The following is a 21643-nucleotide window of genomic DNA, read 5'->3' on the forward strand; positions in this document are numbered from 1 at the left end:
GAAACCAAAATTGACAGATTCGCCCACTCCTAGTTATGAGTTAACGACAGGAAGGTGGGACTTTGCCCCAGGGAGGTTACAATCTGGCAAGAGGGAGGCAAGAGAAGGAGGGTAGGAAGATGGAAGTGAGGCACATGCCTTCAGTTAAACTATACACACCGGCTTAACTTCAGTATTATTATTTTGTTATTTATTGAATTTCTATAGTATGCTTTATCCGAGGATTGCAGCAAACAAACCCCAAGCTCTCTCACACACATGCTGTGGAGGCACAACCTGTCTGTCAGGAGTCCAGGTTCCCAGCTTGATAACACAGTAAGCGTAGGTAATTAAAAAGGAGGATTTATTGCAAAAAACAAACAAACAGATAGCTCCGGACGGCTCTAACAAAGGCTCTGGCACCATTACTCAAGATGACCCTTCTGAAGATTCCTTCCGGCGTCGGCAGAAGTTATTGAACTTACAACCCTTATGTCTCTTGTTTGCTTCCGATCTAACAGCCCTCCCCTTTGCCGACTCTTAGGACTGATTGGATCAGGTCCAACATCTTCCCGTTCAGAGAGGCTGTCTCTGAGTTGATTCGCTCCATTTTGTGCCTCCTGAGAGCTTTGGCTGTGTTCTAGCCTGCTCTCAGCTGCTGCATTATCAGCCTGCCCATCAAGGTCAGGAAGAGCCAAAGTCTGCAGCTGCCGGCTCTCCCCTGCCTGACTAACATCTAAGCCTCTCTGTTCCTGGCTGCTCTCTGCCATTGGCTGCAAACCTTCGCTTGGATCTGGCTCATTCCTGACACCGTCTGTCTTGTCTTTAAGCACTGCAGTTGTCTACAAGGGATTCCCGCATGGTGCTGCCATACACACACAGTATTATTATTTATTGAAGTAATGGAGTGTTTCTTAAAGTAAGGTATGGGGATTCTTGGCCATTACAATTTAACCATGTGGGATTTCTTTTCTCTCCCCACCCCCCCTCGCACAGGCTGGGATGTGAATAGCTTGGCCTACGCACAACCAGGTAAGGCCATATTCTGGTATTGCAGGGGCTGAAAGAGGCATTGGCTACTCAGATTTTTAAAATTCCATGGATCATCTCTTTGGGGTCCGGTGGCGGGACTTTTTAGGCACCTTCCGGGGTCTATAACCAGAACAAGACAAAGTTCCAAAAAGAGTGGAGTAAATTTATAGACTATATCAATATTAACTGTAGAAGTTTGAAGACACTTGCGGAATTGAAATATATCCTACGATATGAACCTAATACAAAACAAGGAACTGCGAGACTCAGATTGAGCTACAAAGCCGAATAGCGGGAGGGAGGGAAGTCACAAGCTCAGCAGAACGAATGGATGGAATGTATGAATATATGTTTGAATGTAGTTTATTTTGTTTATTTGAAAAAATTAATAAAAAATATTATAAAAACCCTGCAAGGTGGGCACGCTTGACCTCTTCCAGGGCCTCCTAGGTGCCATTCCATGTTTGTATGTCCTCCCTGAGCATGCTAAGAGAGAGGGACTAGATATCCCCCCTTGTGCCTTGGGCTCTCCTCCTGGGCAACCCCTCTGCGATGGGGCCCGGAGGGAGAGGGCAAATAAATGGGCCATGGGGACATCAACGAGGAGGGAGGGTCCTCCAAACCTGGCACAAAAATAATGGCAGATTTGAATTCCTCACACCTAAAAAAAACCCCAACCATATTTTAAAGACCTCTCATTGGAAAAAAATTGCAAACAATGAGTTTCATATCCTAAATTGGCGTTCCCTAATTGGGGGACCTCTGACCTTTTTGTGGATGAAATATAGCCTATCATCCATAAGAAGATTTCCATGTGTTGATTAGCTCACTTGTTCCCTCTGGCCCTGTCCAACATTGGCATGTGGCCTACAGGACCGCCTCTCCCGGTATGCCCCACGGAGGACCTTAAGGTCCAAAAATAGCAACACCTTAGAGGTCCCGGGCCCTAATTTAGTCAGTTTAGTCTCAACCAGAGCCAGGGCCTTTTCAACACTAGCTCCAACCTGGTGGAACGCCCTGCGGGATCTTGTTTTCTTTCCGCAGGGCCTGTAAGACAGAGTTGTTCCGCCTGGCCTTTGGCAACTTGACCCCCTTCCCCTCTTTCCTTTTTCCTTCTGTGATGGAACTCATATTTGGGGACTTCCCTGGCTTTTTCTGGCCCATGTAGGACCAGTATGGATAGTTGGCCTGGTGAAGATTTGACATTTTCTTCCCCAAACAGTTTTTGATTTGAGGTTCTATTGAAATGAGGCTGCATTTTAATGTTGGATTTAATCTTGTTTCTAAGCTGTATTTTAATCAATTGTTTTATATCCGGTGTTAGCCACCCTGAGCCCAGTCTTGGCTGGGGAGGGCGGGGTATAAATAAATATTACTACTACTACTACTACTACTACTATGGATAGTTGCCCAAGGAGTAATGCAGTCTCCAGGCTTAAAAATGTCCCCCACCCTTGAACTGGAGCCCACTTCATCCATAGCTGCCAAGTACCCCGTTTTCTCCGGGAAACCCTCGATTTTACTTACCTTTTCCCGGTGGTCCCCCGTATCACTTCGTCTCCCGTTTTTCTCCCTTATTTTCTCCTGCCATTTTTTTTCTTTCCGATTTGCCCTTCTATGGGCACCAAAAATGGTCGCCGGCGGCTTCAAAAGTCGCATCTACGCATGTCCGGAAGTGCATAGACGCGACTTCTGGTGTTGGCCGCGGCCATTTTTGGTGTCCATAGATGGGCAGAGCGACACCGGAATTTGCGTTAACGCACTTCCTGACATGCGTACAAGCGACTTTTGAAGCCGGCGGCAGCCATTTTTGGTGCCCATAGAAGGGCAAAGCGACACCAGAAGTTACATCGACGCAACATCTGGTGTCACATGGCTGCCGGTCCCGGATTCTGCAGTCGGGGCCTTGGAAGGTAAGACTTCATCAGATACATGATCCTCACCGTGGCAACTGGGTCTACATGTGGGTGTTGGTAGAGAGGTTACATGACAAAGAAATGCAAAACAGCCTTGTGACAATGGCATTAAATCTTCACTATATGCAGAATATATTTCTGAGTCCTTATGCCGCTATAAATTTGCCGGTCTGTGAAGATGCCACAAGACAACAGAGGAACGCGGCAGGTCCTCTGGATGTTCCTTAAAGGTTTTCCCCAAACAAAGTTGCTCTCTCTCTCTCTCTCTCAAGATGACATTCTCATGGTAGCCGCACTTCTTTCGCAGGTGACCTCGAGCTCTTGGACAATGCGGACGGAATTCTAGGTAAGAGGAAAGAGACTGGGTGACGGTGCTTTGGCACCTCACGGCACCCCTCTGAACTGGGAGACGGAGAGAAAGGGATTTGAAGCTGAAGCTAAATGGATATTAATTTCCTAATCAATTCTAATTATAGTGGTACGCACGGCAGCCTATTACTGTGCATGGTATTATGAAAATGTATTCTCAAGTGCTGCCATCTTGCAGGGACATAATTATACATTATACTTATTGCCGTAACAACAATTACTGAGCGACGTCAAAGAACAGGCACCCCCTCCCCCGCCTGCAACGCTGCCATTCGCAGCGTCGTCTCGAGTGGGAAGCCAGCGCATGGCAGGGAGTTGCGCATTGCGCCAACGAAGCTCCTGAAAGGACCCTGAGCATTGCACACTCCTCTGGAGCCCAGAAATGGTGACACCCAGATCGCTGTAGAAAGGCAAGAGTGTTGTCGGTCCGAATACACTGCGTCTCGCACCATTCAGACCACAATGTGCTCCACACGAGGCCATGTTGCAATAGGACATGGAAGTGATGTCAGAGAATCCCTTCCACCCCATTTCTCCCCCACCCAAGTGGGCCACCTTGCCCTCACGATTGAGGAGGCCGGCCCGCATAACGTAAGCATGGCCGCTGTAGAATTTTTGAGATGTTCCTCCTTGAAAATCTCCTGCCACCTCATTCCCCCCACCATCTCTCATCCAACACCAGTTCTTGAAAGCACTTACTCAACCGAAGCTTTTTGCTATACCTGCAGAACCCTCCTTGCACCTCATCTGGAGCTGTTTTTCACTCGGACGTCCAGTTAGATTCCGCCTAAACGTGTTCTTGCCAATTTTGTGGTCAGGCCTTATGTACACAAAGTGAATTGATGCCAATACGTAATAATGGGTTCTGCAGAGCAGTGGCGGGTTTGTTGTTGTTGTTTAGTCGTTTAGTCGTGTCCGACTCTTCGTGACCCCATGGACCATAGCACGCCAGGCACTCCTGTCTTGCACTGCCTCCCGCAGTTTGGTCAAACTCATGTTCGTAGCTTCGAGAACACTGTCCAACCATCTTGTCCTCTGACGTCCCCTTCTCCTAGTGCCCTCAATCTTTCCCAACATCAGGGTCCAAGGATTCTTCTCTTCTCATGAGGTGGCCAAAGTATTGGAGCCTCAGCTTCACGATCTGTCCTTCCAGGGAGCACTCAGGGCTGATTTCCTTAAGAATGGATAGGTTTGATCTTCTTGCAGTCCATGGGACTCTCAAGAGTCTCCTCCAGCACCACAATTCAAAAGCATCAATTCTTCGGCGATCAGCCTTCTTTATGGTCCAGCTCTCACTTCCATACATCACTACTGGGAAAACCATAGCTTTAACTATACGGACCTTTGTCGGCAAGGTGGTGGGTTTATGTATAAGCTAAACAAGCTATAGCTTAGGGCCCCCCTTTCTTGGGAGCCCCAAAAATTTTTAAAGGAAAAATACTGGGTGTACACTTCCAAAATATAAGTTAAAAAAAACCAAATGAAATAAAACCTACATGCAGCAACCATGTTTTGTGTTGTGTAGGCTCCTATTTGTTATGTGCAAATGGCTTTAGATACTTATGAGGTCCATAAATTACCATACAGCATACATTCAACATCAAAAAACAGCGGCCATTTGTTGTTAACAAAGGACAGCTGGACACATAAATGGCCCCATTCAGGGGCATACCCAGGATCAAAACTAGGGGGGGGGGCAAGAGAGGGGAAGCGAGAGGGAAGGAAGGAGGGAGAGAGAGAAAAAAAAAGGAAGAAAGAAAGAGGGGGGAAGGAAGGATGGAAGAAAGGATGGAGCTCCCGTCCGCCCTCCCCACCAGCTCAGGCTGCTCCTCGCCCCTCCCCACGTTCCTGTGGCTGGCTGCAGCCGCGGAGGGGGCGGAAATAGCCTGATTTCCATAACCTGCAGCGACTTTTCCCCTTCAGTTTTTGGAGGGAAAAAGTGTGGGTTATGGTCCGTAAAAAATGGTATTATTATTTTTTGCTTCTGGGAGGGCAGCTGCCCCCCCAGCCCCTCGCTGGGTACGCCCATGGCCCCATTACCTTCAAGTAGCTTAGGGCCTCATCAAACCTAAATCCGGCCCTGCCTGCAGAGTTCCCACCTCTGTCTCTCAGATAATGAAAAGAAAAGAAATGCTGAAATATCACTCACATTTGGCAAGAGAGGAACTGAAAGTTCATTGAATTCCTACCGCACCACAATCCTGCCAGAGGAGGGGGTAACATGCCCAACATTAATTAGCATCCCGGTTTGCAAGGGCATTCAAAGCCAAATTACACTGCATGAATGCAAAGAGGTGTATATTTGGGTAAGGTTACCAGATTATTTTCATTGAATCCGGGGACACTTTTCAACTTCAATGGATTTTGTATGGGGACTGATTTGTAAATCCGGGGACTGTCCCCGGGAAACAGGGACGTCTGGTAACCTTATATTAGGAGAAATTCACTTTAAAATGCTGGCAAATTTTCCTAAGGACATTAAAATAAAAAGAAGCAAGCTGGCCATATGGAGAAGTGTAGGAGTGGGGAAAAATGGGAAACTGATTTTGAGAGATTTTCCTAACCCTACTGAGATGTTCGCTCACAATAAAAGAGAAGGAAGTAGTAATTCCTTTTCATTAGAGCATGTTCCAGTGGCAGGACATTTACCAAAGGTGTTCCATGTTAATTTTAATTATTAGGTGGATCTGCGGATTTAAAGGTTGTTGGTAGGAACTGCACTGAGGACGGCTGGTCAGAATCTTTCCCCCATTACTACGATGCCTGCGGATTTGACGAGAATGACACTATGGGAGATTATAACCAGGTAGGCTGGAATTTAGAAATGCTTAAGGATTTCTGGGAATTCTGACATGAGCTACCCAGATCCAAGCTCCTCTGGAAAAACCTGTAGATTGGAATCCTTCTGATTTTGCAGTTCTCCAAATTTTGCAATTAAGTTATTATCTCAGAATGCACCCTCCCCCCTCCACCCTGCAAAAAGGAAATGTGTATTTATTGATAACATGCATTTAGAAACACATACTTTGATAAAACATCATATTTTATTGCTTTTGATAATGGGCATATTTACTGCTTTTGATAATAAAGGTAAAGGCAAAGGCGCCCCTGACCATCAGGTCCAGTCGTGTCCGACTCTGGGGTTGCGGCGCTCATCTCGCTCTATAGGCCGAGGGAGCCGGCGTTTGTCCGCAGACAGCTTCCGGGTCATGTGGCCAGCATGACAAAGCTGCTTCTGGCAAACCAGAGCAGCGCACGGAAACACCGTTTACCTTCCCGCCGAAGCGTTCCCTATTTATCTACTTGCACTTTGATGTGCTTTCGAACTGCTAGGTGGGCAGGAGCTGGGACCAAGCAACGGGAGCTCACCCCGTTGCAGGGATTCGAACCACCGACCTTCTGATCAGCAAGCCCTAGACTCTGTGGTTTAACCCACAGCGCCACCTGGTCCCAGGTGCTTTTGATAATAGGCATATTTAAATATGAATCTGATGGGTGTGATTTTAAAAGAAACATGAGTAATCAGGATGGAGCAGAGTTATGAATAAACACATGCAAAATCTAGATATGAACCAGATATAGGCTGATCCATTCATCCCTGGGTGGAAGAAGTTGAAGATGAACGCTCTTCCCAAAGCAAAAATCTGACAGTCTTTTTTGCATCCCAGATCTGGAGTTCATGATTCATAGTAATGAGCACATTGTGCTTTGCTTTCGCAGGATTACTACTACCTCTCGGTAAAGGCTCTGTACACAGTGGGCTACAGCACTTCCCTTGTGTCGCTCACCACTGCGATGGTGATCCTGTGCCGTTTCAGGTGAGTTTGGCAAGAGCGAGAGAGGTTTTGCATCTGTGCCAATGGGTGCGGGAATAGGGCTCGTGTTGTTGGGAAGCATAACTCAGCCACTGCAGTCTTGAGATACCAGGAGCCTCATCCGCAGCAGAGCTTGGGAATGCTAAGAAACAAAACAAGCAAACCAGGTGCAGATTTGAAAGGTTCAGTCAAAAGGATTCAAGGCTTTGTATCAAAACATCGACAGTCGCCTGCTCCTTTGTTTCAGGAACCATCAAGCGAGATTTGGTTACGGTGCCTGAAGAGCTGTCCAAATCCATAGAGAACAGACCATATTTAATAGACAAGAAATCCCTCCAAACCAAGAATTTCTGAGAGTGATTCGCCTTGCATCTGTGCAAGGACTTCCACTTGTGGAGTGGGACTTTCCCCGACACCTCCGCCCTCTGTACCCCCAAAATTGGCTCCTGCGGGGTGAATGGATTTGGAGAACACCCAGAATAGTGAGGGGGGGTTGTTCCACCTGGCAAGTGCAACATTGAATTCCACTACAATATACAGTGGAACCTTGGTTCTCGAACGGCTTAGTTGACGAACAAATCGGCTCCCAAACACAAAAAACCCAGAAGTAAGTATTCCAGTTTTTGAACGTTTTTTTGGAAGCCGAACATCCAATGAGGTTGTCGGCTATTGTTTCTGGGGCACCTGCACCAATTGGAAGCCACACATTGCTTTTTGAACATTTTGGGAGTCGAGCAGACTTCCGGAACGGATGACGTTCGAGAAACAAGGTTCCACTGTATACGGAATAAATAGGTTGCAGATTAGAGATGGGCTTTCCTCCTTGGTGACCTTTCCATCCCTCTCACCCCCAGGAAACTGCACTGCACACGGAACTTCATTCACATGAATCTCTTTGTCTCCTTCATCCTGCGAGCCATTTCGGTCTTCATCAAGGATGGAGTTCTGTATGCCGAACAGGACAGCAACCATTGCTTTGTCTCAACGGTAAAGTGGGCTAGAAATCAAAGTCTAGCGCTTTCCAGGAAGCGAAAAGAGGAATAAGAATAGATAGAGAAATATAAATCATTGATGTAGTACCTATGTTTACACCAGGGGCAGAGAACCTCAGGCTTGGGAGCCAAATGCAGGCAGAGATTCAGATCTGTATTCGTCTTTGAGTGAACGTCTAGCTCTGTGCCACTAGCTATAATATAATTATTACTAGTCCCATTCAGCCCGTTAAGAAAACGGGTGCTGGAGGTGCGGCGGGGCCGCGGCCTTCCCTCCCTTTCTGCGCTCGGCCGCGGGGCACGCCGGGAACGCAATTAAACAAAGCGCTCTCCCATCGTGTCCCGCGGCCGAGCGCAGAGAGGGAGGGAAGGCCGCGGCCCCCCCGCTCCTCCCACGGGCCAGGGAGGGTTGTCAGGAGGCGGAGGCGGACCAAGCTGGCAGCATTGGGCTCCGGGGCCGCGGCCCGTGGCGGTGGCGGTAGCCGGACTGGGCTCCTGCCGCCACGGCCCTGGAGCCCGATGCCGCCATCTGGGTCCGCCGCTGCAGGGGAACGGGAGGCAGAGGGTTGAGGGGGGGAGAGAACGCATGCGTGTGTACGTCCCGCCTCTTCGTCCAGTCCCTGTGTCCGTGGGGCACATGCGCATTAGTGCGGACACAGGGACTGGACACAGAGACACAGATACTTTATTATATAGGATTATTATTTATTATTTATACCCTGCCCATCTGGCTGGCTTTCCCCAGCCATTCTGGACAGCTCCCAACAAAATATCTAAAACACAATAAAACATCAAACATTAAAAACTTTCCTATACAGGGCTGCCTTCAAATGCCTTCTAAAAGTCAGATAGTTGTTTATTTCCTTGACATCTGATGGGAGGGTGTTCCACAGGGCAGGCACCAATCCCGATAAGGCCCTCTGTCTGGTTCCCTGTAGCTTCACTTCTCACAGTGAGGGAACCACCAGAAGGCCCTTGGTGCTGGACCTCAGTGTCCAGTATGGATGATGGAGGTGGAAACACTCCTTCAGGTATACTTGGCCGAGGCCGTTAGGGGCTTTAAAGGTCAGCACCAACACTTTGACTTGTGCTGGGAAACGTACTGGGAGCCAATGTAGGTCTTTCAGGACCGGGGTTATATGGTCTCAGCAGTCACCAGTCTAGCTGCCACATTCTGGATTAGTTGTAGTTTCTGGGTCACCTTCAATGGTAGCCCCACATAGAGCGCATTGCAATAGTCCAAGCGAGAGATAACCCGAGCATGCACCACTCTGGTGAGACAGTGCATGGGCAGGTAGGGTCTCAGCCTGTGTTCCAGATGGATCTGGTAGACAGCTGCCCTGGATACAGAATTAACCAGCGCCTCCATGGACAGCTGTGAACCCAAAATGACTCCCAGGCTGCGCACCTGGTCCTTCAGGGGCACAGTTGCCCCATTCAGGACCAGGGAGTCCTCCAAACCAGCCCGCCCCCTGTGCCCCCAAAACAGTACTTCTGCCTTGTCGGATCCAACCTCAATCTGTTACCCGCCACCCATCCTCCAGCTAGCTGGTGCTACTTCTCACTTTTGTTGTGAGTGGCAGGTTCTGCAGGCTGCGAGGACAGGAGGTTCTCTGAGTCACCCAGCGGGGCACATCCCTTTTTTAAGCTCCTTAGCAATTTGTCCACATTTTCTCCTCCATTCTTATCCACACGTCTTCCTTGAATCGCTCTGTGCGCGCACACACATGCATTATACACACAGCTGGGTTCTTTTCTTGCATTCAGGAAAGGCCTGGAGGACTTCAGTCTGCCAATTAGCAGCCATTGTTGTCTCTCTCCCGGCCCGTGCTAGAAATCCGCAAGCTCCTTGCAACCTTTCATCAAACACCTCCTGACGCCTGGAATTGCTTTTTCTCTGCTTTTAGAGTGGCAACATCTAGATGGCAGTGTTTATATTCCTACCCCCCCTACCCCCCGCAAATGCTTTTAGTCATATTTTAAAGTACAGGTCGTTGGGTTAAAAAATAATAATAACAATCCACGTTTTCCCCCATGAACTTAAAAATGCCATGGCTGACTTTGAGTACACTTTAAAGACAAGCTTTCTAGATTGGCAGTGGCAAAAGCTTTTCCAGAGTGCCGCTTCTGGGGGCCGCATGCTCACTGTGGGAGAAGTCAGAAGCAAAATTGGGTAGAGAAACAAACACAGATTTTATGTTCTGTACGGTGGGCTAGTTTTTCCACACACCCCCTCTATCCTTCAGGCAGGGAATCACATGATCAGAGTTTAAGGATGCTTTTCAGGCAGGTGAGAACAGGGCAGTCTCGAGCAGATCGGCCGCCCTGGCACTGAGGGGCAGAGATCACTCCGCCGTCCCCGCCTCCCAGGGCGCAGCATGGTTTCCGCGCGGCGCCCTGGCACACCGCACCACCGGGGGTCTACCTAGAGCCGGCCCTGGGTGAGAACAGTTGGAAGAAGGCTTGCATCCTTTGTTTTGGCAACATACAGAACAGGACAAGATGGGGCAGGACACTTAGGTGTGTGTGATTTTTTTTGGTGCTGAAGTGACTTCAGAGCAATTCATTGATGATGATAATAATGATGATAATGATAATGATAATGATAATAATAATAATAATAATAATAATAATAATAATAATACTCTGCCCATCTGGCTGGGTTTCCCCAGCCACTCTGGGTGGCTTACAGCACATTAAAAAATTGTAAAACATTATTAGACATTAAAAATTTCCTGATACGGGGTTGCCTTCAAATGTCTTCTAAAAGTCAGGTAGTTGTTTATCTCCTTGACATCTGCCGTAGGGTTGCCAGACTCAATAGAGGACAGGACTTCTGTGCCTTTAATTGCCCTGCTCTCTTTTGAGTCTGGAAACCTTGAACAGAAACCAGCAGACCCTTTGCTTGGAAATTAAACAAAGGGTCTGCTGGTTTCTCTTTAAGGTTTCCAGACTCAAAAGAGAGCAGGGCAATTAAAGGCACAGAAGTCCTCCTGTCCTCTAGTGAGTCTGGCAACCCTAATCTGACGGGAGGTGCGTTCCACAGGGCGGGCGCCACTACCGAGAAGTCCCTCCGCCTGGTTCCCTGTAACCTCACTTCTTGCAGGAAGGGAACTGGCAGAAGGCCCTCGGAGCTGGACCTCAGTGAATGATGGGGGTGGAGGCGCTCCTTCAGGTATACTGGGCCGAGGCCGTTTGCAGCGTAACAGGATGACCCCTCTGGAATTGCCGCACTCGTACACAAACATTTATGTGAATTTGTAAATCTGCCTGTGCTTTGCTACCCAGAGCTTAAAGACATGACCTTTCACACGCCTTTTCAAGCACCTGCATTTGGAGAGGTTTCCTAACTGGCGGAGGGAGAGAAAGAGAGGGGGGGGGGCTGAAATACAGGACAAAACTGTATCAATACAGGATGTAGTGTTTTACATTGAAATACGGGATAATCCTATATTATACAGGACAGGTAGCAAGCCTACTTAGATGTGTGAAACCAGGGAAGGGAAGCAGGGGCGCACCAAGCCCAGACAGTACCCAGTGTGGCGCCTGTGCAGCACTCCGTACAGACTGCGCATGTGCGGCATCCCACGCATGTGTACTCCGTACGGGGTGCTGCACACACACAGTTTATACAGGCTGCTGCTTGCGCACGGTCACTGTATAGGCTGTCGCGTGGGCGACATCCCATATGGATGGCGCCCTCGAAGCAGCGGGGCTCGGCTTGGGAGTCGCCGGAGGGCGCCGAGTGTCACCCCCCCCTCCAGGGTGGCACCCGGTGTGACCCGCCCCCTTGCTACACCCTTGTAAGGAAGGCTGCAGCCTGGGCAGAGTTTTGAGAGCCCAGCCGGGAGGCAGAGCAACAGGCTGAAGTTCTTTTCTCTTCCGCAGGTGGAGTGCAAGGCCGTGATGGTCTTTTTCCACTACTGCGTCATGTCCAACTATTTCTGGCTCTTCATCGAGGGGCTGTACCTTTTCACCTTGCTGGTGGAGACTTTCTTTCCGGAGAGGAGATACTTCTACTGGTACACCATCATCGGCTGGGGTATGTGTCTCCTTTAGGAGCGCTTCCATTTTACACACCCTCTGCTTGTAGAGGGCAAAGATCACATACCCAATACCTTCTTCTTCATCATCTTCTCTGCAGGAACTCCTACCATTTGCGTCACCATCTGGGCTGTCCTTAGACTTCACTTTGATGATATTGGGTAGGTGTCACTGTTTTATACCATACCTGCCAAGTCTCTCGCGGAGAAATCCGGGATCGGCAGCCGCGCGATACCGGAGGTTGTGTAGACACAACTTCCGGTGTTGCTTTGCCCATCTATGGGCACCAAAAATGGCCGGCACCGGAAGTCACGTCTACGCACTTCCAGACATGCGTAGATGTGACTTCCGGCGCCGGCCATTTTCTGGTGCCCGTAGATGGGCAAAGCGGCACCAGAAAAATGGCCACTGACAGGAGCCAAAATAAGGGAGATTAACGGGAGAGGAGCTGAAACGGGAGACCGCCAGGAAACAGTAAGGAAAAACGGGGGTTTCCCGGGAAATACGGGGTACTTGGCAGCTATGTTTTATACTTGTCTGCATCTTTGCTGTGGGCCACACATTTCCCACACTGCCAGCACAAGTCCAGCAGGGCACAGGAAACAAAGGTGCTTTGTCTGCCTTCAGTTTCCCCAGTTACAGGTAGGTAGCCATGTTGGTCTGACGTAGTCGAAACAAAATAAAAAAATTCCTTCCAGCACCACCTTTAAGACCAACTATGTTTTTATTTTGGTATGAGCTTTCTTGTGCATGCACCCTTCTTCAGAACAGTGCATGCACACTTCTTCAGTTTCCCCAGTTTTGGACTGCGGTACAGGGCCGGATTTGCTCTGGTCCCTGGGGTCACGAAGAGTCGGACACAACTAAATGACTAAACAACAACAACAGCTGCTGCCCTTTTTCAACAATAAACTGTCGCTGTTTTTTGTATTGAATATATAGTAATTTATGGACCTAATAGGCATCTCAAGCCATTTGCACATAACAACATATGTATTTTATCAAAGTAATTGTTGAACTGAAATACAATTAAGAAGGAGTTTATTAATAGTAAAATACAATTAAGGAGTTTATTAATAGTGAAATAATTATTAAGCTCTAATTTAAAATGATTTTTTATTCATAACAAACTTCATAATGCAAACTTTATTCATAACAAACTTAATAATGCAAACACATTGGCATTTGGCAATAACAAAAGTCCCTTTAGAAACACAATTTACAAAGACTCATAATCTCGTATCCAGAAACTTGCTTTAACATGAAATAATAATAGGTGCAAATATATGATGCAAACTTCTAATAATTATAAATAGCAGAATGTAGGCACATAACAAAATTTGTATTTTATTAAAGTAATTGATACAGAAATGAGCAAACCAGTGATATTTTAGGGAGCAGGCTAGCAGGCGGGCCCATGACTTACATCATAGGAGCCTACAGAACACAAAACACTGTTGCTGTATGTAGGTTTTATTTTATTTGTTTTTTATCTTATATTTTGGAAATGTACATCCAGGTTCTTTTTCCCTTTAATTTTTTTGGGGCCCTAAACTATAGCTTGTTTAGCTTATAGGTAAATCTGGCACCGGCGGTGGAAGCAAATGTCATTTCTGGATAGAATATTTCTGTCTTTTTTAAAAATAACAACAACACTGTTTCTCCTGTGTTCTGTGATCCCAGATGTACCCTGTCGACCCCGTTGCACTCCCCTGATTGGTGCACAGGGAGTGGAGTCCTTGTATGGACTTGTTCCTCTCAAGTCTTGCCCTTCTTCCTATTAAAGAAACTCATGCTTTAATTGCAGCAGACTGATGCTCTGATTCCTGTAGCCAACAGGTAATCTGTGGTCAGCCCTCAGCTAGGCTTTTAGCATTACAAACAGGCACAGCAGGGACTGCGGTTGCTCATTTCCTGGGCCCCCTCTCTCCTGTTTGTACTTTTGACATGGGCGAAGGTCTAAATCACTGAGCTTCTTGGGCTTGCCGATCAGAAGGTTGGCGGTTAGAATCCGCACAACGGGGTGCGCTCCTGCTGCCCTGTCCCAGCTCCTGCCTACCTAGCAGTTCGAAAGCATGCCAGTGCAAGTAGATAAATAGGTACCACTGTGGCGGGAAGGTTAACAGCATTTCCGTGCGCTCTGGTTTCCATTCTGGTGTCCCGTTGCACCAGAAGCGGTTTAGTCATGCTGGCCACATAACCCAGAAAGCTGTCTGTGGAGAAACGCTGGCTCCCTCGGCCTGAAAGCGAGATGAGCGCCACAACCCCATAGTCACCTTTGACTGGACTTAACTGTCTAGGGGTCCTTTACCTTTACCTTACTTTTGACATCAACAACCCCGGGTCCCCCTTCTAGCGGTTCATTGCATATCATTCTTGGCAAATTCTATATCTTATTTTCCTAACCTAATTGCATCATCCTTTTTCTTAATTTTACATCTCGCTATAACATTCTAGCCTATTTTCAATTATATCTCACTTATTTTCTTAACCTGCAACTTCACAATTGCTTATAATTCTCCTCACACTTCAATTCTATAATATTTTTTTGTAATAGATTCTAAATTTCTTCCATTCCTCTTCTACCTTCTCCTCCCCCCCCCCCCCGGTCGCGTAGTCTTCCGGTCAGATCAGCAAGTTCCATATAGTCCAGCATCTTCAGTCACAACCACATTCTGCTCGGTTGCAGAATTAGCTTTTCTAAGAACTGACAGCTTCTAACTAAGGAAGTCAGAGTAGTTGGTTGGTGTTGCCTGCTACTGAGGATTAAATGGGCAGAAGCTAAGTGGTGGTGAATCATGGCTGAACTCGTGTCAAGTGGGTCTGTGGCCTAGGTCCAGGTCACACCAGGAGCAGAAGTGTTTCATCTGGCCTCTTAATCTTTCTCCTCTATCTCTACGATTTCCGCTCGCCTTCCATCTGGGTCGCAGCTGCTGGGACATGAACGACAACACAGCCTTGTGGTGGGTGATCAAAGGCCCTGTGATTGCATCAATAATGGTAAGTTGGAGAGGACAAAGATACATTGCAGCGCTGAAGTATTAACTCATGCAAATATTCCTCTTGCAAATAATAAAAAGTATTTATAAAAATAAAAGGGCTCTCTTTCCTTGGAGGTGTTCAGAGGGGGCTCCCCACTTTATGCGATTTCACATATGTGCACAGGCACCCGAAATGTAACCCTGGTGGAAGTGGGAGGATGCCTATAAATCTTCTTATTTTATTATTATGCTGTCTGTTATTATGCTTTTATTATGCCATTATTATTATTATTATTATTATTATTATTATTATTATTATTATCATCATCATCATCATCATCATCATCATCATCATCATCATCAGAGCCAGTGTGGTGTAGTGGGTAAGAGCGGTAGACTCGTAATCTGGGGAACCGGGTTCAAATCTCCGCTCCTCCACATGCAGCTGCTGGGTGACCTTGGGCTAGTCACACTTCTGTGAAGTCTCTCAGCTCCACTCACCTCACAGAGTGTTTGTTGTGGAGGAGGAAGGGAAAGGAGAATGTTAGCCGCTTTGAGACTCCTTCGGGTAGTGATAAAGCGGGATATCAAATCCAAACTCTTCTCTTCTTCCTCATCATCATCATCATCATCATGCTCCGTAAAACGTGTTCTTAATGTTGTACACTGCCCTGGGATCTTTTGATCAAAGGTGGTATATAAATTGAATAAATAACTAAATTAAATATTTGGCGGAGGCTGTTTAACTGGAGGACAGTCAGCCACAGATCTGGCTAACTGAAGCTTCATGCTCCTGTTCTTCGGTGATTCACGGATCCCTTTTCTTCTCCCCCCCCCCCCAGATCAACTTTTTGCTTTTCGTGGGCATCATCATCATCCTGGTCCAGAAGCTCCAGTCACCTGATATCGGGGGCAACGAATCCAGCATTTACTTGTAAGTACAGTGCAGAACCGTCCAAGGAGCCATAGTTGGTTTTGAGCTCTGACATACACATAGGAAAAAGTGAACATGTGGCTTTTGGGGGGGGGGTTCAATTTGAGAAGTTCGGACTGGGAGAAATGCCTCTCTCTAACTTGGATAGCCACCACCGGTCTGCTTACACCAGTGCTCTTCAACCTTTGGGTCCCACAATGTGGGTGGACTACAACACCCATCATCCACAATGGTCATGGATTATGGTTGTTGTAGTCCACCTTCATCTGAGGGATTGAAGGCTGAAGAACACTTGTGTAGACAATACTGAGCCAGAGAGGTCAATGGCCTGACTCAGTTCAAGGCAGCTTTCTAAACAGTACATTTTCCTTTACTTGGAATATCAGGCTAAGGAAGAATCGAGATAAAGATGAAAGTGAGGAAAGCAAAGTTTCCACATACGTATTTGAAACCTTGGGGTTGTGTTGGAATGTGTGTGTGTGTGCTCCATTTAAGGACAACATAGCTACCGATGTTCCTAAATTTCTGTTTTTGTTTTGTTAACAAACACAAAAGCTGATGCAAAGCACCACCTCTTGCCATGGCAGAAATCTTCTGCTCATATAGATGGTGTTTCTAAATTTATTTCAAAGCTGGAATGCCTTTTTTTAAAAAAATGAACAAATTGCATTGGATTTTAGATTTCTGGAGGAAAACCCATTTTAACAGGAGGCAAACAGGAGCAAGGGGGAATTAAGAATGTGGGAAGCCTCTTGCCATTCGTGACTGTCATCACCGATTGTGGGAGAATGCAGATTTCTCTAACTTCAGCCAACTCTGCAGTTGTTACTGGACTGTGGTCTAAACCACTGAGCCTCTTGGGCTCCCTGATTGAAAGTCCAGCGGTTCAAATCCCCGCAACGGGGTGAGCTCCCGTTGCTCTGTCCCAGCTCCTGCCAACCTAGCAGTTTGAAAGCACACCAGTGCGAGTAGATAAATAGGTACCGCTGTGGCGGGAAGGTAAACGGTGTTTCCGTGCGCTCTGGTTTCCATCATGGTGTTCTACTGCACCAGAAGCGATTTAGTCATGCTGGCCACATGAACCAGAAAGCTGTCTGCGGACAAACGCTAGCTCGCTCGGCCGGAAAGCGAGATGAGCGCCGCAACCCCATAGTCGCCTTTGACTGGACTTAACTGTCCAGGGGTCCTTTACCTTTTACCTTTTCCTTTTATATCCCCCATCATCCCTGACCATTGGCCACATAAGATGGGACTGGGGAGTCAGAGGCCCTCCCCAAAATTTATTTGCAGAAGATCCCATTGGCTACCCCTGTTTTGTGGCATTGCACTCATTGGGTGACTGTTTCACCTCTGCTGGGTGGGATTGTATAGGAGGAAACACATCTTCCAGTCTGGATACTAAAATGACTTCTGGGCAGAGAGTTTTCCCCGCGTTCTGCACATTGAATCAATTTATCTGACACCTCTGCTTCTGTGTTGCTGGCTGGTACCCCGCATATTAGGTCAGCATTCCAGTAGGAAAATTATTGATGCTGTAATTCGGGATGGGCCATGCTATACAATCTCTCTGTAGGTCATGCCTACTTCCAAGGTCACAGCTCTCGCCAGCCATGACTCACACCACTGGGTGCTTTTTACTACCTTAGGAAGCCCGCTAGAATGAGACATTCTTTACCATGCACCTGAAGTTCAGCAAGGAATATGCTTGTCTAATCCCTGTTGGGAATTTTATCCAGCCTGGGGTCACAGCATTCACACACAAGAGAGTTTTGTGGTGCTCCTTCCAACCTGGCATGGCGTATTTCCGCTTGAGGCTGCGCTGCTATGGAAAGTGAAAGAGCTGACATTTCCCCCCCCTTACCCCCCCAAATGGCCATTTGCTGCATGTTCATCGTAGAGCTCACGGGGGGGGGGCATCTTCTGTCAAGAGATTTGTCTTTAAAACAGCTCACAAGGGATGGTTTTTGCGGGGGGGGGGGATTGGACCATAGCTCAGTGGTTTGTGTGTCTGCTTTGCATGCATAAGGTTTCAGGTTCAATTCCCAACATGCCCAGATAGAGCTGGGAATTCCCTTGACCTGAAACCCTGGAGGCCTGCTGCCAGTCATTGTTGAGAATACTGTACCAGATGGAGGAAAGGCCTGACTCAGTACAGTCGTACCTTGGAAGTCAAATGGAATCCATTCCGGAAGTCCATTCGACTTCCAAAACATTCGGAAACCAAAGCATGGCCCGTCGGAAGCCGCCAAAGGCCCGTCGGACATTCAGCTTCCAAAAATAGTTCGCAAACCAGAACAGTCACTTCCAGGTTTGTGGCATTCGGGAGCCAAAATGTTTGGGATCTAAGCTGTTCGACTTCCAAGGTACGACTGTATAAGGAAACTTCCTCTGTCCCTAAGCAGCACATATCAAATATTCTAATGCTCCCATCAGCTTCCAAGATTGCACAGCCTAGAGTCCACATGGCGACCACATCTGCTGGTGGTTTTTTTCCTATGTGTATGGTTAGCAACAGCAAAACAGAGACAGGCAATGTCATTCTCCCGTTTTCATTTGCTGCCATTTTTTATTTCTGTTCATGTTGGTTTGCCGCTTCCTGTCCGGAGTCCCGCAGAAAAGTCCAACGTTGATGTCTGTGTTGCAAAGAATTGTCAATCTTGGTGCTACTTGGTGACCTTAAGTTGACTACTCGTGAAATATATTCACAGCGCCTTCAAAATGTGCATGTTTGTCATTATATGTAGCCTGTGGTCATGCAGAGAGCCTGCATACGGATTGTACCGAGAATATAATAATGTGTGCGTGTCTTGAACCCAGAGCTCCGCTCCAGTGCATGTGCAGAGTTCCAGGGGAGTACACACTGCCCTATTCCTCTAACATCAGGGACGTGCATAAGTGTTGGTTTGTAGCTGTCTGTTCCAATCAAGGTGTTCTTTTTGGTCATGTTGAGATCCAGGGCATGCACAGAGCTCATCTCCGAACAAGGGCTTCCTTCTGTATAGAAATGAAGGGTTGTGTTCACAAAGGGGTATAGGATCAGAGCTTTGTGGGAATGTTCAGGGAGGCAGGAGAGGATAGATTGTTTATTAATATCCTTCCTAACTTGCATTAGCAAGTTCCTTTACTTAGCAGAGTTTTACATTCCCCTTTTAAACACACAGTGGGTAGCTGGTTGCAGGCTTGTGCAAGCCTCTCAGTATTAGATTCCTGGTAAGATCCCTTATATCCCTCTTAAAAAGAATAAACACATGACAATCTTATTTAAAGTCAATAAAAGAAGTTTACCCACATCATCAGTTCACAGTTGGATCCCTGAAGGCAGACCTAGTTACAGATATATAGCTGCATACCTGGCAAGTTCCTGCCAGAAAAATAAGGGATCGGCAGACCGGAAGCAGTGCTGCCGCCATTTTGGAACTGGGCAGAGCAGCAACGGAAGTCGCTTCTGAGCATGCTCCACCCAGTTCCAAAATGGCCGTCGCGCCAGACATCGCTTCTGCGCATGTCCAGAGACTCCAGACATGCACAAAAGGAGCCTCCCCCGGCCGGTAAGTAAACCGGGAAAAAACAAAAAAATCCGTTTTTCCAGCTGGGAACGGCTGGAAAAACGGGGGATACCCGGGGAATATGGGAGACTTGCCAGCTATGTATAGCTGTGGATCTATCCCATAGGGGGATAATCCCAGTGTCCTCTGTTGGCTGAAAGCCCACAGAGCATCTCTAGCTAATAAATTGCTCCAACAGTGGAGGAAGTCTAAGAGAGTGTGTGTGCTGTGTGCCTTGTCCTTTTGTCACCTGGACAGGTAAGGTCACGCCCACCTCTAGTCACATGCAAAGGAAGTATGTCCCAGCCTGGAGGAAACAGGAAGTTTTCTACTGGCTGGACCAAACATTCCCCCGCATGTCCACTCTAGGAAAACAAGGAATGTTGTACTTGACTGCTACTTGCTGTATGTATCACATCCCACAAGCTTCTCTGCATTGGAGGTAAGGAGGCGAGGGGGGGAAACACCGAGGCATCTGAACACAAAAAATAAATTTGATAGATCATATACCGTTGCTTATTTCTGCCATAAATGTTGACTTTTGAAGAATGTGGAAGCAGATGGGAATGAAGAATGGGGGAAAGAATATTTTATATTATTCAATATAAAGAAGAAATACAGAATCTTGAAGGGTCAGAGAAGCCACAACATCAGAAGAAGAAAAAACCCACTATCCATTCCAATCTAAAATATTTTACAGAGCGTTTCCACATTTTCCAGAAACACATTTCCCCCCTGTAATCCTTAAGACTAGAATCTCTGTTTACGTTTTGCTGCTTGATTTGGCACTGCAGAAACTGGATTCCGTTGGCAGTAATATTTTCCCCCTTTTTGAAGATGGGGACAACAATTGCCACAGGAGGGTGGGAACGATTCGCCACTAAGAAAGATACCAGAACTCTACCACACAGAAGACCCTGTGGCTCAACTCTTGGCATCACCAGTTATAGGACTTCTGGAAGCAGATGCTGGGAAATGCTTTTTTTTTTTTAGTTTTAAGCAGAATTCCGGGGGGGGGGGGGTTCAACACTTCTATCTTTTCTACCTCTCTGCTCAGCAGCAGAGCTGAACCTCCTCCTCTTAGAAGGCTTCATTACAGAGAGCTGCTAAGCACAGTTAGCATGGCCGCTTGCCACGACTCAACAAATTAACTGATGGTTTCATTCCTGAAAGCAGATTTTCTGTGACATTCTGCTAAGTCATCTCAGGTCTACAGAATTTTCAATTATGGAAATACTAATGCAAATATCCTGGGGCTAAGATATGAACCTGGCCCATCCACAACTGCGGTATTAGCGGCAGGTGAGCAGGAATTGGACAGTTCTATGATTGCGTACCCACCATACATTTAAAGCACACGATTTCCGCCGATGAATCCTGGGAGCTGTAGTTTACCACTCACAGAGGTGCAGTTCCCTGCACTCTTAGCAAACTACATTTCCCAGGATTGTTTTGGGGGGAAGCCATGTGCTGCAAATGTCTAGTGTACGTGACCTATCTGTCCATCAGGTTAAATAGCAGGTGATGTTAAGATACTGTCGTTTGCAAGTCAAAGCATAATAAATAAAAGTAATAGCAGTCCATTGTTTTTCCATCCAGCCTTTTTTTTTGCTTGTGCATTGCCCATGTGGATGTTTATTTGCTTGCCAACTCATGAATGCAACAAGGGGACTTTCGCTTACTGCAAATCAAGCCCACCCAACGGCAGAAGCTTGAAGGTTAAGCCAGGCAGAGCTTGGCTTGTTAGTCTGATGCATTAAAACTGGACCTGGCATGAACTGGGACTTGCTGAGGATGGCTGAGAGCATTCTTCTAACTCATAATTCAGCTTGGCAAAATTGACTCAATGGCATGGACTGTTTGGACAACATTTCCAGATTATAAATGCTGTTGTATTTAGAGGTATTAGAAACAGGAAACGATCAATCCTTAGCACAATTGCCTGCAAAGACATCAGCCAATCTTAAGACTTAATTTTCCAAAAGCAGCCTTCAAAGAGTTCATATGACTTTTTTTAAAAAAAAGAACTACGAAAT

General features: G+C 47.0%; 1 protein-coding gene across 6 annotated transcripts in view; it reads left to right on the forward strand.

The window, feature by feature from the left end:
* ADCYAP1R1 (ADCYAP receptor type I) overlaps window positions 1–21643 on the forward strand; it is a 142383-nt gene that overhangs the window by 84982 nt on the left and 35758 nt on the right. For 5 of the 6 annotated variants that reach the window (XM_060280936.1, XM_060280938.1, XM_060280940.1 and 2 more), the window contains exons 5-13: window positions 976–1011; window positions 3235–3273; window positions 5978–6102; window positions 7017–7114; window positions 7966–8098; window positions 11992–12145; window positions 12248–12308; window positions 15078–15147; window positions 15971–16062. In XM_060280936.1, the coding sequence (XP_060136919.1) occupies window positions 976–1011; window positions 3235–3273; window positions 5978–6102; window positions 7017–7114; window positions 7966–8098; window positions 11992–12145; window positions 12248–12308; window positions 15078–15147; window positions 15971–16062 (808 nt within the window). The remainder of the gene's footprint in view (window positions 1–975; window positions 1012–3234; window positions 3274–5977; window positions 6103–7016; window positions 7115–7965; window positions 8099–11991; window positions 12146–12247; window positions 12309–15077; window positions 15148–15970; window positions 16063–21643) is intronic. The other variant, XM_060280939.1, reaches the window with a different exon arrangement.

Source organism: Zootoca vivipara, chromosome 12 (assembly GCF_963506605.1).
Source record: "Zootoca vivipara chromosome 12, rZooViv1.1, whole genome shotgun sequence".
NCBI classification, from domain to species: Eukaryota; Metazoa; Chordata; class Lepidosauria; order Squamata; family Lacertidae; genus Zootoca; species Zootoca vivipara.